Here is a 15,364-nt window from a genome sequence, read left to right on the forward strand (position 1 = left end):
CAATCCACATTAGTTTATTACCCCACAATCCTATGTGCTCTAATTTTGCTGAATATCCTCTTCTCTACCACTTTATTGAAAGCCTTCTGAAAAGTGAGGTGCATCATATCCGTTGATTAATCCTAATCCATTCTGCTCATTCAACCTAAAAAAAAGATTTGTCAAATATGACTTTGATTTCATAAATGCATGTTGGGCTCTGTTACCACTTGCTTAATTATAGATCCGAATATCCCAACTGCAATGTGTACAGTTCTGGTCACCAGGCTGGAGGAAGGATGTGATTAACCTAGCCAGGGTGCAGAAAAGCTTCACAAAATGTTGCCTGGACTTGAGGGACTGACTTATAAGGAGGGATTGGATAGGCTGGGACTGTTTTCCCTGGAGCGAAGGAGGCTGAGGGGTGACATTATAGAGGTTTATAAAATTGAGGAGCATAGATAGTCACAGTTTTTTTCCCAGGATAGGCGTGTCTAAAACTAGTGGGTATAAGTTTAAGGTGAGTGGGGAAAGGTTTAAAGGAGATCTGAAGAGCAAGATTTCCCACACAGAGGGTGATGGGTATATGGAACGAGCTGCCAGAGGAGGTGGAAGAGGCAAGTACAATTACGACATTTAAAAGACATTTGGACAGGTACGTGGATAGTAAAGGTTTCAAGGGATATAGGCCAAATGCAGGCAAACAGGATGAGCGTAGACAGGCATCTCGGTCGGCATGGATGAGTTGGGCCAAAGGGCCTGTTTCCATGTTGTATGAATCGATGAATCTACTCTGATGTTATGTTTGAATGGTACTTTCATTCACCTCAATGAAATGTATACTATATAACTGGCAGTATAACTCAGTTCCACCAGCTCTTCAGCAATCTCTGGCCACACTAAAGATATAGATATTTGACCAAGAATGTGGAGCGCTCTGCTCACTAACTTTCAATGACTTAGCAACTGTAAACATGAATTTAAAAAAAATATAGGCAAGTCAGCTCTATATTGGCATCAAAAAGCTGAAGCGTTTATGCGGTGAAAATTATGGTGGTTTGTTTATCATTGTTCTGATGACACTGCAGCCAGAGAGATGATGAGCTATTTTGTCCCACCTCAATGGAGTTATGAACAATAGAAAGTAATACCTGGTTATTTATTGATTTTCTGCAACTTTTATATTGTGACTTAAAAATTCTACTGAATGTTCTGACCTACTGAGTTTTTCCAGCATTCTCAGTATTTTGCCTTTGTGGTATGAATATGATGTTGCCAAGTTTGGATATTGATGTTGATTGAGGAAGGAATCAGAATCAGGTTTATCATCACTGTCTTTTATGACTTGAAATTTGTTGTCTTGCGGCAGCAGTACCGTGCAAAGACAATAAAAAAACTATAAATTACAAAATAAATAAATAGTGCAAAGAAAGGAACAATGAGTTTGTATTCATGGGTTCATGGACCATTCAGAAATCTGATGACGAGGGCAAGAACCTGTTCCTGAATCTTCTGAATTTGGGTCTTCAGGTTCCTGTAGCTCCTCCCTGACGGTAGTTATGAGAAGAGGGCATGTCCCGGATGGTGAGGGTCCTTAATGATAGATGTAGACAGAAGGAGGTAAAGAAATTCCTCAGATTGAAACGCAAGTAGACCACCAATTAGAATGCAAAACGCTCGTCTGAAACATGATCCTCCTCTATTCAGTAATGGCTTAGTGATTAGTACTCATGCTTGAGTCATATGATCATGGGTTAAGACCCCTTAATGGAAACTTGGGCACTAAACCCTAGGCAGATACTCACATGTAGTACTAAAATACTACTGCTCTCTTGCCGATATCATCATTTGGATGAGATGTTGAACTGAGTCTCTCTCAAGATGAAGGTCCTGTGGTGTTATTTTGAGCAGGGTTTTTTTTTCACTGGTGGTGTTGCTAATATCTTTATCAAAGTCAACAGATTATATGGTCATTATCTTATTGTTGCTGGTTGGAGCTTACTGCAATCAAATTGGCTGTCACTCATCCTGTGTAATTAGTCTTCAAACTTCAAAAGTACTACATTGGCTGTTAAGAAACTGAAGTGCCCTGAGACCAGGAAGGTGGAAGTTCTTTGGTTCTATTTTTGGGGGGTGATTTTCACTTAACCCCACCCCAGCTGGGATTGGTCTAGCCTGTTTTAAACCTCTCTCCGAGTGAAGTCAGTGTTAAACATCTATCCCCTCAATTTTCCCAGCTAGATGGAATGGGTTAAAGTCACATCCTGTTGCTTGTTAGTAAGTCTGTATATAACCTATATGTCTTCTTCTTTTGAAGGAATGTGCTCCCGGATTTTACAGACAGAAGATGATGAATGGCCCTCGCCCTTATGCCTGTGTCTCATGCCAGTGCCATAACCACAGTTCCGTCTGTGACCTTGATACAGGCAAATGTCAAGTAGGTGGCACTTGGAGATGGATGCATTCAGAGTGAAGAGTCAGCCCTAAAGCAGAGACTAAATTAGATTCTGGAAGTCTCTTGCAGTTTGATGATAAACAATATCTTTTATCCTTGTTACTGAGGAAGGTTCACTCAATATTTAAATTTAGGCATTTTGAGTATTTACTTGGGGTGAGTTATTTTAACAGGAAGTAGAATTGATGTTCAATGGATACTGTGAGTATTTTCACAAGCATCATATTTAGCAATTGTGGGTGCAGTGAAATTCTATTTCATTATTATTGTTGGCTCCCTCCTCTCTCTTCTGCATTCTTAGAAGGTTGGGTGATTATATCTGCACCTGACCAAAATGTGGCGATGCTCATTGAAGCTAGAATACTCTGTGCTGTTTCTATCTGGGGTTGGTTCTTTGCTATTACAAGGAAAAGAGCAGAAAAGTAACTGCTGTGGGTGATGGGAGTCACTTGCCTTTATTTGTCTCTCCTTTCCTTAGGATGCTGACTATCACTGAAGAGGTCCCTGGGGCTGATTACCTCTGAGGGATGTTCCATAGGAACACAGGAATAGACCTAATGCCATATTCCTATTGTTTCCCTTATTCCTTAATATTTTTAGTTACAAAAAAGCTGTCAATTTCAGGTTTAAAATCAACAGTATTCCTAGCAATAATTGCCCTTGTGGAAGAGTGCGCCAAATTTCAACCGATCTCTGTAGAAGTGATTCTGGCTCGAAAATGCCTTCTGGTGTTAGACTGGCCAGTTAGTGGAAAGTTTTCAGTTTCTTCGTACCCTATCTGTTCCCCTCAAATACCTTGAAAACTTCATTGATGCAACCCTTTAACTTTGAGAAATTATGCCTCAACGTAGAACATAGAACACTACAGCACAGTACAGGCCCTTCGGCCCACAATGTTGAGCTGACATTTTATCCTGCTCTAAGATCTATCTAACCCTTCCCTCCCACATAGCCCCCTATTTTTCTACCATTCATGTGTCTTATCTAAGAGTCTCCTAAATGTCCCTAATGTATTTGCCTCACACTTTAACCCTTTCAAGGCCTATTTGTCTTTCTGAAGAGTTAGTGCCCAGAAGTGATCACAGTATTCCAGGTGCAAAAAAGGAGCAGTTGGAGGAACTCAGCGAGTCAGGCAAACGAAGACTCTCAACCCGAAACATCAACTGTTTATTCCCCTTCATAGATGCTGCCTGACCCCACTAAGTTCCTCCAGCCCCTTTTTTTTTGCATCTACAGTCTCTTGTGTCTACAGTATTTCAGGCGTTGCTGACGAGGACATTTATCCTTGGAACAGAGTGACACAGAGGAAGGTGTCCTGGTCCCATTCTCCATTGGCTGTTTGGGAGCCTAAACAGTGGGAATTGCCAGAGAGTACCACCATAAGAAATATCAAACCAAAGTTCAAGTTCATCCTTGCCATAGCATCCAACCCCTTTCCTAATGGGTCACTGATAGTGGTTGGGAACAGGAACACTGATTTCCTTCCAACCCCACTAGGAGACCTCTGTTTAGACAAACAAACTCAGTGCCTTCCAGAGATTGAAGCACTGAAGGGTACAGGAACCACATTGTCCTGGGAGGAACCATCTTTGGACACTCCCATGACAACCTGGTCTTCCTAGACCGGAATCTAAATCAGATAAGTCCCTTCATTGGTTTGCACCTTTTGTGTCCCCAACCCCAAGCACTGCAAATACCTTCCCCCTCACCTCACCCTTACGGGCAGGCACGGTGGTATAACGGTCAGTGTAACGCTATTACAGCGCCAGCGTCCCGGGTTCAATTCCGGCCGTTGTCTGTAAGGAGTTTGTACATTCTCCCCGTGTCTGCGTGGGTTTCCTCCGGGTGCTCCGGTTTCCTCCCACATTCCAAAGACATACGGGTTAGGAAGTTGTGGGCATGCTATGTTGGCGCCGGAAGCGTGGCGACACTTGCGGGCTGTCCCCAGAACGCAAAAGATGCATTTCACTGTGTGTTTCGATGTACATGTGACTAATAAAGGATCTTATCTCCAACCCACTCTCTGACCATCTACCTCTGCAATCCCTGATGTCTTCCCCCTCCAACAGTCTATCACTGCAGGCCTTCGATATCTTTCTATTTACCTCCCCACCACCTGCCCTGACCATCCATCACTGCGAGTCCCAGTCTCTGCCCTTCTTCCCCCACTACCCCTGAGCATCTGTCACCAGGCATCAATGTCTCTCCCCACTGATCTTACAACACAGGGGCTCCAGTACCACCTCTCCCTCCATCCTGTCCCCCTCGGGTACTAGGTGTACCAGTACATTTTTGATGAAAAAAGTGTGCAAACCTGTTGGTTTTGCCATCTCAAGCAGCACACCCTGTAGGGTGCACTCAACTTTCCAAAAAAATGTTTTTCTTCTTGTCAATGCAAGATGAGCTCTAAAATTCATTATTGTCCTTTAGATATTTGATGGTAACTTGCCTTTTTGGATAGCTAGGTTATCTATTTGATTTAAAGTATCAATTTTAGCTGGATTAATTTTAATATTATTTGCATTAAATTCCACTTGTTAACATTGTATTGATTGTCTTTAAGCCCACACAGGAATTTCTAGTGAATTAAAGTCCTGGGAGAATGTCTCCCTTTTACAAATGAAACCTACTCAAAGCATAACAATTAATTTATCCCTGAAGGCTTTCATATGTCTGCAATTGTGCTAAGATCTTTTCAGTGTTGGGTTGGAAAATAGTACTTCATTTAGATGTATGATCTCTATCGGAGCCAGCTCTTGAAGTAAGCTACAAGTATTAAACATTTTTGGCCACTGTTGATGTTCCAGAGAGCAACTATTTGCCACATATAATTAGGCAGCCTAACTAACAGGGGCTGTAGCCACTCAGGATAGTGTTCACCATGGCCTTCTCAAGGGCAATTAGAGCTGGAGGCCCAGCCAGTGACACCCACATCCTGTGAAAGGATAGAGGATAACTTAAGGGGTTCAGATGTCCTATTAGCTTCTTCCTGCTGTTTCTCCATTGGATTAGTATCTAACATATCAACAATGTCAAGATTTGTGATTTTCCAGACAGTAAACAAACACTGCTTCATTTATTTAACTTGCTGAATGTGGCAAAGGAAACCCTCAGTGCTATGATCAAATAAGACTTTCTCCTTTAAGATTGTTCTTCAGAGTCTAATTACTTTAGAGTTATCCTGTCAGTCTCGTACAGACAATTTTTTTGTTTCCGTTACACCATGCTTGATCAATTTTAATGGATTATTCCAGCCACCCCACACCCTGCTGGGTGAGGTTGATCTATTTGTGAATATCTGTTTCTGTGATATAGGGATGTCAAGACAACACAGCGGGGGATCACTGTGAATTGTGTGCTTCAGGATACTACGGCAGAGTAAACGGATCCATCAATGACTGCTCACTCTGCGCCTGTCCCAGGCCCCATTCTGGCAGGTAATGTATGACCACAGGCAACCACAAATTGCAAAGGTTGACTTCCTTTCCTGAACAGGAGGGAAGTATTTCCATAGTGTTCCTGCACACAACACTGCGATAATTGGATGAGAATGGGAAATAAAAAGGAAGGGCTATGCACCCGAAACAATATCAGAAGTACCAGGAACTCCCAGAAGGCTGGTCAGTGTCTCAAGGAGAAACAACAGCTGAGGCATTGAGCTTGGAGTTGACTGATGCAACAGCAGAATCAGTTAGGGTGCAGATCCATCCTCCTGTTTGAATTCCTGTCTAATGAGGTTCCACACACGAGCACCTTTGTGCTGAAAACCCCATATACCCAGTATAAAGTTGTTGAAAGCAAACCGTTCTTTAAAATAAATTGAAACGAACGGCACAATGACGCAGCTGTGGCAATCTGGGTTCGATCCTGACCTCGGGGACCGTGTGGAGTTTGCACATTCTCCCTGTGACTTTGTGGGTTTCCTCTGGGTGCTCTGGTCTTCCACAAACCAAAGACATGCAGGTTGATAGATTAATTAGCCACTGTAAGTTATATGTGAGTGGTAGAATCTGCAGGGAGTTGATGGGAATGAGGGGAGAATAAAAAGTGGGATTGGTGTAGATGGGTGCTTGCTAGTCAGGGTAGACTCAGTGGGCTGAAGGGCCTGTTTCCGTGCTGTATTGCAAGGTATATGGGGTTTGTACAAGATCCACATCCACCTGTGCTACTTTTTGGAAAGAAGTAACCCCAAATGTGTCCAGTTTTTACTGCTCACTTTTTAATTCTGTTGAGCTTTTGCGCTGATTAAAGGAACTTGGATTGTCAGTGCAGGAGCAATACTTCCCAGAATTGCCTCGATTATGTTACTTCAGCTTATCAGTTTCAAGTCAGCTAGAATGTGTGTTTAATTTGATAAAAAGGATGTCAATTCTAAATTATCTCTTAATTGTAAATTTAGTGGGGTTATTTTACATCTGGGTAATAATGTAAAATGTGCTGACAGGTGGGATCGGCATTGAACTGAATAATTCTTCTGCACCCCAACTGAGTGACTTCATTGAAAACAGTGATATAACATGATTGTCTAAGGGCTGCTGAATCGATGCTTCCATTTCTAGCCCATCATCTGATTTACCTGCCAGTGGTTTCTTAGTCCCAGTACAGAGATAATTATTGTGCACAATAGAATTCCAAGCTTCCTGTATCTATTTCCAGCCAAGATGACTTCCTTTCAGTTTGCATTGGAATTGTTGGTTAAGGGATTTCAATTCCCGCGAACGTGTGCAATCTGTTTGGCCTCAACGTACTTCTTTCCCATTTCTGTCTCCAGCTTTAGCCCCACATGCGTGTTAGAAGATGTGAATGATTTCCGCTGTAATGCCTGCCTGCCTGGGTATGAAGGACAATACTGTGAAAGGTTGGTCTTGTTGATCACGTGGCATTGCTACTGCCTTCCCGTGCAGTTTGGAGCCAGTTTAGTTGTGGGGTGACAGGTTTATCAGGGGTATAAATCAACTGTACAATTTTAAGATGAAAATGGTTTGCATTAATCAGTGTGTAGCAACTAGCAGTCTTATTTAATGAGAAAATCTGAACCTAGTCAGCACATTTAGTTTTATGATGTTCATGCAAAATGTAAATTTTATTTGGAATTATGTTCAACCAAGTCTTTGTTAAATCAGTTCACTTTTTTTAATATGTGGACCATTCTGCTGCCAAGTTTTGTAAATGGAGAAATACTTGGGAAATCAGAACAACGATATTAAACACCAGGTTTTTCCTCAGTATTTATATGTCCCTCTGTGTCTCCAGATGTGCTCCTGGTCACTATGGTAACCCACGTGCATCAGATGGTAAATGCCATGAATGTGAATGTAATCCAAGTGGCTCCATCCACAGTAACTGTGATTCTCTACTGGGCCATTGCGTTTGCAAACCAGGTGTTACAGGTCGCCTCTGTGATCAGTGCGAACGCAAGCACATACTGGTGGAAAGTGAATGCATATGTGAGTATCTCTTAAACTGTCTGCTTTCCCTGAAAGTTTGCTTTACAAAATCTTAAAGGAATGAAATGAAACATTTCCTTGACCAACTTCTCAGTGATGATTCAGCCCAGAACATTTTTAAGACTAGATTTAAACAGAGGCCTTTCCAAATTAAAACTAACATTACCTGGTTTGCATTTGAACCTATCAGATGGATAAGGACCACAGTGCTCTGATACTTAATCTCAGCCATGGAAGCAAATTGCTTTAAAGCCACTAGAGAAACAAAGGACTGCAGATGCTGGAATCTAGATGAAAAACACAATTATGCTGGAGGAACTCAGCAGGCCTGAAGAAGGGTCCTGACCCGAAACATTGACCACCTGCTTTTCTCCACGGATGCTGCCTGGCCTGCTGAGTTCCTCCAGCATCAGCGTATTTTGCTTTAATGCCACTGTTTGGGGAAGGAGGTCAGGATTCCCACTCTTGCTGACAGGTCGTGCATGTGTCATGAGCATGAAGATGGATTACAGCAATGCAGGTCCATGGAACTCCTGAATCAGTACTTCAACTGAGCACTTACCTGTTCCTTGCTTACAGGTTTCATTCTTGGAGCTGTCACTGTTTCCATGGCTGTGTACATTGGACAGCGATGAGACTGTCCAACATCCAGACACTGGGATATTGATGTGTGGTGAACCCCAACCATGTCCTTCTACAATGTTTGTACTGTGGCCTTATTCATTTGTACGGCACTAACTACACTGTTGCTGCCAGGCAACAAGACCCAATTGGTGCAAGTAACTAGCTCTAGTTCAAGCTAGCAAGTGCCAATTAAGGCCAGTTTGTCCCTTTTTTGTGTCCACATGGAAATCACTCTAGTGGCCTTGGCTTCTTGGAAGAGATGGCGCAGCTAATAGAGCTGCTGCCTCCCACCTCCAGAGACCTGGGTTCAATCCCGACCTCTGGTGCTGTCTATGAGGAGGTTGCACATTCTCCCTGTAATCATGTGGGTTTTCCCTGGGTGCTCCAGATTCCTCCCACATCGCAAAGATGTACTGATAGGTTAATTGGCCACTGTAAATTGCCCCTAGGGTCCAGGTGAGTGGTCGAATCCGGCAGGAGCTGATGGAAATGTGGGGAGAATAAAAACTGGAATTGGTGTAAATGGGTGCTTGATGGTCAGTGTGGACTTGCTGGGCTGATGGCCTGATCTGTACTGTTTGGTTCTATGACTATAAGAACCAAGCCATGGTAGGCAACCTGATTTTCTCACACAGCTCTGGTAAATGGAAGGAGAGGACCTCTTTCCTCTGGAGACAGGTAGCGCATAATGGAGTGATATCAGGGGGAGGTCATTTCTATTGAAGCAGAAATGAAAATGGTGAGACACATGCTAATCTGATATGGTGCATTTGATATTAATGCCCAGAGTCATAAATAACCCCAAGTTGAATTGTAGTTTGAATCTTGCCCCAAGCATAACACATTGAACTATAAAGCCTGGAAGAGAAGTCAGCCTACTTTCAAAGAAACTTTCAGATGAATCCAGCTCTCTTCATTGGAGCCTTTTGAAAGAAGTCCAAGGTTCTATGTTATTTAAGTGGATGTAGCAGTTTGAGCCATTAGCTTAGATTTAACTCACCCAATGAGAATGAGTCAGTTTTGAACCCTGTCTTGTTTTATGCCCCCTTCCAATCATATTCAGCGTTGAAGTTAATGGAGAGCACAGGGAGGCACCCATCCCAAACTTTCTGTGTTCAAATCAAACATGTTTGGATAAACTGGGGCTTTTAAGTCTGAAAATAGAAACAACAAACAACAGTAATTTACATGAGGTAGCTTTGTGCTCAGATTATAACCATTTAATGTTTTCCATTAGAGGAGCAAGGTAAAAAGATTGCAGATATGCTATTACTTATTTGGTTGTTTGTTCCAATTTTCAGTGTGCCCAATGTTCAGAACTGGTGTGATGGCCTGCAGCTTACTTGAGGCGGTGCAGTTGGTGGGGGAGGCAGAGAGCCTATAAAGGAATAAGATCTAAAGGTTAACAGAAGGACCATTTGTTCCCTCCTCCAAATACATGGTCCAAAAGTTAGCTGGGAATGAAGACAAGTGAAGACACTCTGAAAGGAAATGGGGCTCACCTATGAAAATGATCTAAAATACAAAGGCAGAAAGGTACAGAGTAAGAAAGGCTCAAAATCAGAATGACTTGATTAAAATAAAGGTGCTGAAAGGGCAGAAAAAGATTGTTGATGCAAACTTCTCATATAGTGGATTCAATAATGATGATTAATGACGAGCAATGCTTGTTGGGAGTGAATCCCAGGATATCATGGATCACTGAGTCACTCTGCAGGTATCTGAATGCTGAGATCACACAAGAGGATTTCTAGCAGAACAAGAATTGGAAATTAAAAGATTTTTCTCCAACATTTTTATTGATAAAGCAACAAAATCATTACAGAAGTGTTTTCAGTTTCTTGAATTAATAACTCTTTATGTTTCTCAACATCTCGCATCCTTCAATCCTCCAGCTTGTGATGATGACTGCACAGGGCTCTTGCTGTCTGACCTCGACAACCTGGAAGCCAGTTTGATATCAATTAACCTGACTGGGTTTGACCTAGCTCCTTATAATCTCATCTCTGCCATTGAAAACATCACTGAGAAATACAAGGTGAGATATTTAAAAGTGACTTGCATACGGTTTGACTGAGATCTACTTGAAGCACATTAACATGGAGATTAAAGTGCAGTACAGAGGTTTCATAGAAACATGTAGAGTAGAAGCAGGCTAATTAATCCTTCCACCATTTAATATGGTCATAGCTGATCATCCAAATTTGCCACCTTAACTGCCTGCTGCACCTGTGCACTTTCTTTCATCAGCTGGTGCATAATGATATCCAGGTCTCATTGAACCTCCCTGTTTCTTATTCTATCGCCATTTGAATAACAATCTCTCTTCCTGTTTTTGCTGCCAAATTGGATAACCTCTCTTTCATCCACATTATATTGCATCTGCCATGTATTTGCCCCCTCACTCAACTTCCCCACATCACCCCGGAGCCTCTGTGCATCCACCTCACAGCTCACACTCCCATCCAGCAAAGTGTTTTTGCAAACTTGGAGATATTACTTCTAATTCCCTCACCTAAATCACTATCATGAACTGCTGGAGTCCAAGCACTGAACTCTCCTGTGGCCAATTAGGAAAGGACTTGTTTAGTCCTGCTGCAGGGTCTCGACCAGAAACGTTGACAATTCCTTTCCCTCCACAGATGCTGCTCGACCCGCTGAGTTCCTCCAACAGTATGTTTGTTGCTCCAGATTCCAGCATCTGCAGTCTCTTGTGTCTTCTGTTTATTCCTAATCTTTGTTCCCTGTCCGGCAACCAGATCCATATTACCCCCAATCCCATGTGCTTTAATTTTGCAACCTAATATCTTCAAAAGCCTTGTGAAAGTACAAATACACCACATCCACTGGCTCCCCCACATCCACACTACTGGTTATATCCTCAAAAAATTCCAGCAAGTTTGTCAAGCAGGATTTCTGTTTTCCAAATACTTTGGTATTGGTATTGGTATTTGTTTATTATGGTCAGTTGTACCGAGGTACAGTGGAAAAACTTGTCTTGCAAACCAATCATACAGGTCAATTCATTACACAGTGCAGTTACATTGTGTTAGTACAGAGTGCATTGAGGTAGTACAGGTAAAAACAATAACAATACAGAGTAAAGTGCCACAGCTACAGAGAAAGTGCAGTGCAATAAGGTGCAAGGTCACATAAGGAGGATCGTGAGGTCATAGTCCATCTCATTGTATAAGGGAACCATTCAATAGTCTTTATCACAGTGAGGTAGAAGCTGTCCTTAAGTCTGGTGGTACGTGCCCTCAGGCTCCTGTATCTTCTACCCAATGGAAGAGGAGAGAAGAGAGAATGTCCCAGGTGGGTGGCATCTTTGATTATGCTGGCTGCTTCACCAAGACAGCGAGAGGTAAAGCCAGAGTCCAAGGAGGGGAGGCTGGTGTCCGTGATGCGCTGGGCTGTGTCCACAACTCTCTGCAGTTTCTTGTGGTCCAGGGCAGAGCAGTTGCCGTACCAAGCCGTGATACATCTAGATATGATACTTTCTATGGTGCATCGGTAGAAGTTGGTGAGAGTCAAAAGGGACAAACCAAATTTCTTTAGCCTCCTGAGAAAGTAGAGGCACTGGTGAGCTTTCTTGGCAGTGGCATCTACATGATTTGACCAGGACAGGCTGTTGGTGATGTTCACTCCCAGGAACTTGAAGCTCTCAACCCTCTGTACCTCAGCACCATTGATGTAGACAGGTGCATGTACACCGCCCACTTTTCTGAAGTCAATGACCAGCTCTTTAGTTTTGTTGACATTGAGGGAAAGGTTGTTGTCATGCCACCATTCCACTAAGCTCTCTATCTCCTTCCTGTACTCCGACTCATCGCTGTTTCAGATATGGCCTACAATGGTGGTATCATCTGCAAACTTGTAGATGGAGTTAGAGTAGAATCTGGCTACACAGTCATGAGTGTATAGGGAGTAGAGTAGAGGGCTGAGGACGCAGCCTTGTGGGGCACCAGAATGTGTGCCATTACGTCCTTAATAATGTCCTCTAGCATTTTTCTCACAACTGACGTCAGGCTAACTGGTCTAAAGTGTCCTGTTTACTCTTTCCCTCCTTTGTTAAATAGTAGAGTTACATTAGCTCCCCAATCCATAGGAACCAGAAGCCAAGAATATGAAAAAATGATGACCAATGCATCAGTTGTTTCTAAAGCTACTTCCTCAACTAATCTGGGATGAAGACTATCAGGCCCAGGGAATTCATTGGTCAATCCCTTCAATTCTCCCAACACCATTTCCCCACTTGTCCTATATAGTGCTGTCATGTTCCAGTATTAGGTAACTGATTGAGTTTTAATGTAAAATTAGGTGAGATGAGTTGGATTGTGGCATTGTTGCACAGTGAGATTTCTACAACTAATAATTCTGGATTATACACCACATATTAAAAAAAACAAGAAAATAGGGGCAAAAGTAGGCCACTTCGTCCTTCAGATTTGTCCCACCATTCAGTATCATCGTAGCTGATCTGCTCCAGCCCTTTTCTGTGCCAGTTCCCTATAACCCTCAGTTCCCCAACCTTTTGAAACACATTGCACGCTACAGATGTCAGTAATGTTGCAACAATGCGTGGACTGACCTCATCGCCACGATGTAAAATGGAGCATGTGACGTTGATAGCAAGTTCACTGCACCAATTTGAATGTGCAGCACAGTTTGTTGAAACAGAACCTGGGAGAGTACGAAGGTGAAGGCCTAGGAATCTGTATGCATGGCAATGTATCTTTTCAGCAGTACCTTGATGAAAATCATTTATTTCCACGGGTCTTTGTGTGCTTTTGCAATGCAAATGCCATGATTGTCAGGTCAAATTGAGCTCTGAAAATTCAGTTGTCCTTTTCTGAACAAGGTGGCGAGGAGTGTGGTCATTTGCCAGGCGACTCTTAGCACATAGAACAGTAGAGCACAGGCCCTTCGGCCCACCAAATCTGTGCCGATCATGATGCTAGTCTAAATAATCCCATCTGCCTGCAGGTGGTCCTTACCCCTCTGTTCCCCTCTTTGGAGTGTTGCCCAGGGAATTAGATCAGGTTGCCCTGAGATCTGCTTGTGGTCAGGCCCTCTCAAGACAACCCTGTTGTAAAAGCCTGAGCAGGTGCCATCTGTGTAGGAACCCATTCAGGTGTGTTTCCTTGCTCATTGGAGCAGGGAAAAGGCAGTGAGTGGAGCTGGGAGGTGGGAGTGTGGAGGGGAGGAGCAATAAGTGGAGGAAGGGGGAGTGTGGAGGAGCAACAGCAGTGAGTGGAGAGAGGGGCAGTGAATGTAGGGGGAGGAAGGAGGGGGAAGTGAGTGGAGCAGGGAGAAGGCGGTGGATGGAACAGCAAGAGCTGTAGGATTTAAATTTTTTATGTGATTATAGATGTAAATACCTAGTTACACATGGTTAAAGCAAAACGTCTTTCTCTTTATGGGCGCTTAGACATGGTTCAGATTGTAATTCTGGCCCTTCTCACTGAACCATTGAGCACCGCTGGTTTAGATGCACTGCACAGTGACATCCACAAACTGTTAATGTTAATGCAATATTGTAACCTGTAATTACAGAAGAACTCCTTGTTTGACTTAATACTAGCAATACAACAGGGTCGGCCAGCGACTTAAAATTTGCCAGCCTTTGCATATTTCTGGGCTAGTTTACATGTAAATACAATAAACTTGTATGCATCTCTTCTACTTTAACAAAGAAGCATTAATAATATAATCAGATGACCATCGTAAGGCTGTGGGGATAATGACATAGTCATAGAGAGACACAGCAGGGAAACAGGCCCTTCAGCCCATCGAGTCTGTGCCAACCATCAACCACCCACTTACACTGATTACACCCCAACCCATTTTATTCTCCCCATATTCCTCATCGGATTCTACTCCTCACCCATACAATTTACAGCAGATTTGGGAGGAAACCGGAGCACCTGGGGGAAACCCATGCGATCACAGAGAAAACGTGCAAACTCGACACATAGTGACACAGCGGGTAGGGTAGTATAATGGTTATTTTACATTTATGGACAGACATGCAGAGCCATGAGTTCAAGGCCTGTCTTGGCAGCTTATTAAATTCAAGTACATTCAGTTCAAGTTTGTTGTCATGGGCATGCTGTCCAGGGTATAAATGCCATGAAAATTAGCTTTTTGTAGCAGCAGCCCAGTACATTACAAACATGACAAACATAAATTAACATAAACATAAACTAACATAAATTATACACAACTTACATGACAAAATAAATATAATGACACTAGTGCAAGTTGAGGGAGAGAGAAAGAGAAAGTTCGAGGTAGTGTTAGGGTTTTTCAGGTCAGGTCAAGAACCTGATGACAGTGAGGAAGAAGCTGTTGTTGAATCTTGAGGTGTGGGTCTGTTCAATAAATCAGGAACAAACAACTAGTATCAGTAAGACTGCTGCATGTTCGTAAATGGTTAGAGAAGGCGATCTGGCATTTTTACCCCATCTGACCTATATATGAGTCCAAACCATCAATGCAATAGATTTGTGACTGATTCCTCAGTACAAGGGCAATTGAGGATGGACGTTACATCCCAGTTCTGCCAGTGACGCCCACATCTCACGAGTAAGCGAAGGTGTTAGAATGGAAGGGTTCACAACAAATCCAGCAATTGTCAAACTCCACATACAAAGCAAACTTTATTGACTATCTGCCGAGTTAAGTGCATTGATGTATTTGCACAATGCTTACTGCCACTTACAAAACACTGATTAATGAAATTTGGAAGTGTTCTTTTGAGAGTCTTCTCTTCATTGGCTATTTTTATTAATATTTCTGTGAGTAGTTGGCTGGTGTCCAATTATTTAAACACATATCTTATCAAAATAAAGATGGC

The 15,364-nt window shown here is 42.7% G+C and overlaps 1 protein-coding gene across 1 annotated transcript in view; it reads left to right on the forward strand.

Annotated features, from left to right (window-relative positions):
* lama1 (laminin, alpha 1) overlaps nt 1-15,364 on the forward strand; it is a 274,266-nt gene that overhangs the window by 167,517 nt on the left and 91,385 nt on the right. Inside the window, exons 29-33 of the mRNA XM_052022961.1 lie at nt 2,297-2,416; nt 5,750-5,871; nt 7,206-7,292; nt 7,688-7,881; nt 10,401-10,543. Of these exons, the coding sequence (XP_051878921.1) occupies nt 2,297-2,416; nt 5,750-5,871; nt 7,206-7,292; nt 7,688-7,881; nt 10,401-10,543 (666 nt within the window). The remainder of the gene's footprint in view (nt 1-2,296; nt 2,417-5,749; nt 5,872-7,205; nt 7,293-7,687; nt 7,882-10,400; nt 10,544-15,364) is intronic.

The sequence above is a fragment of the Pristis pectinata genome, chromosome 9 (assembly GCF_009764475.1).
Source record: "Pristis pectinata isolate sPriPec2 chromosome 9, sPriPec2.1.pri, whole genome shotgun sequence".
In the NCBI taxonomy this organism is placed as follows: domain Eukaryota; kingdom Metazoa; phylum Chordata; class Chondrichthyes; order Rhinopristiformes; family Pristidae; genus Pristis; species Pristis pectinata.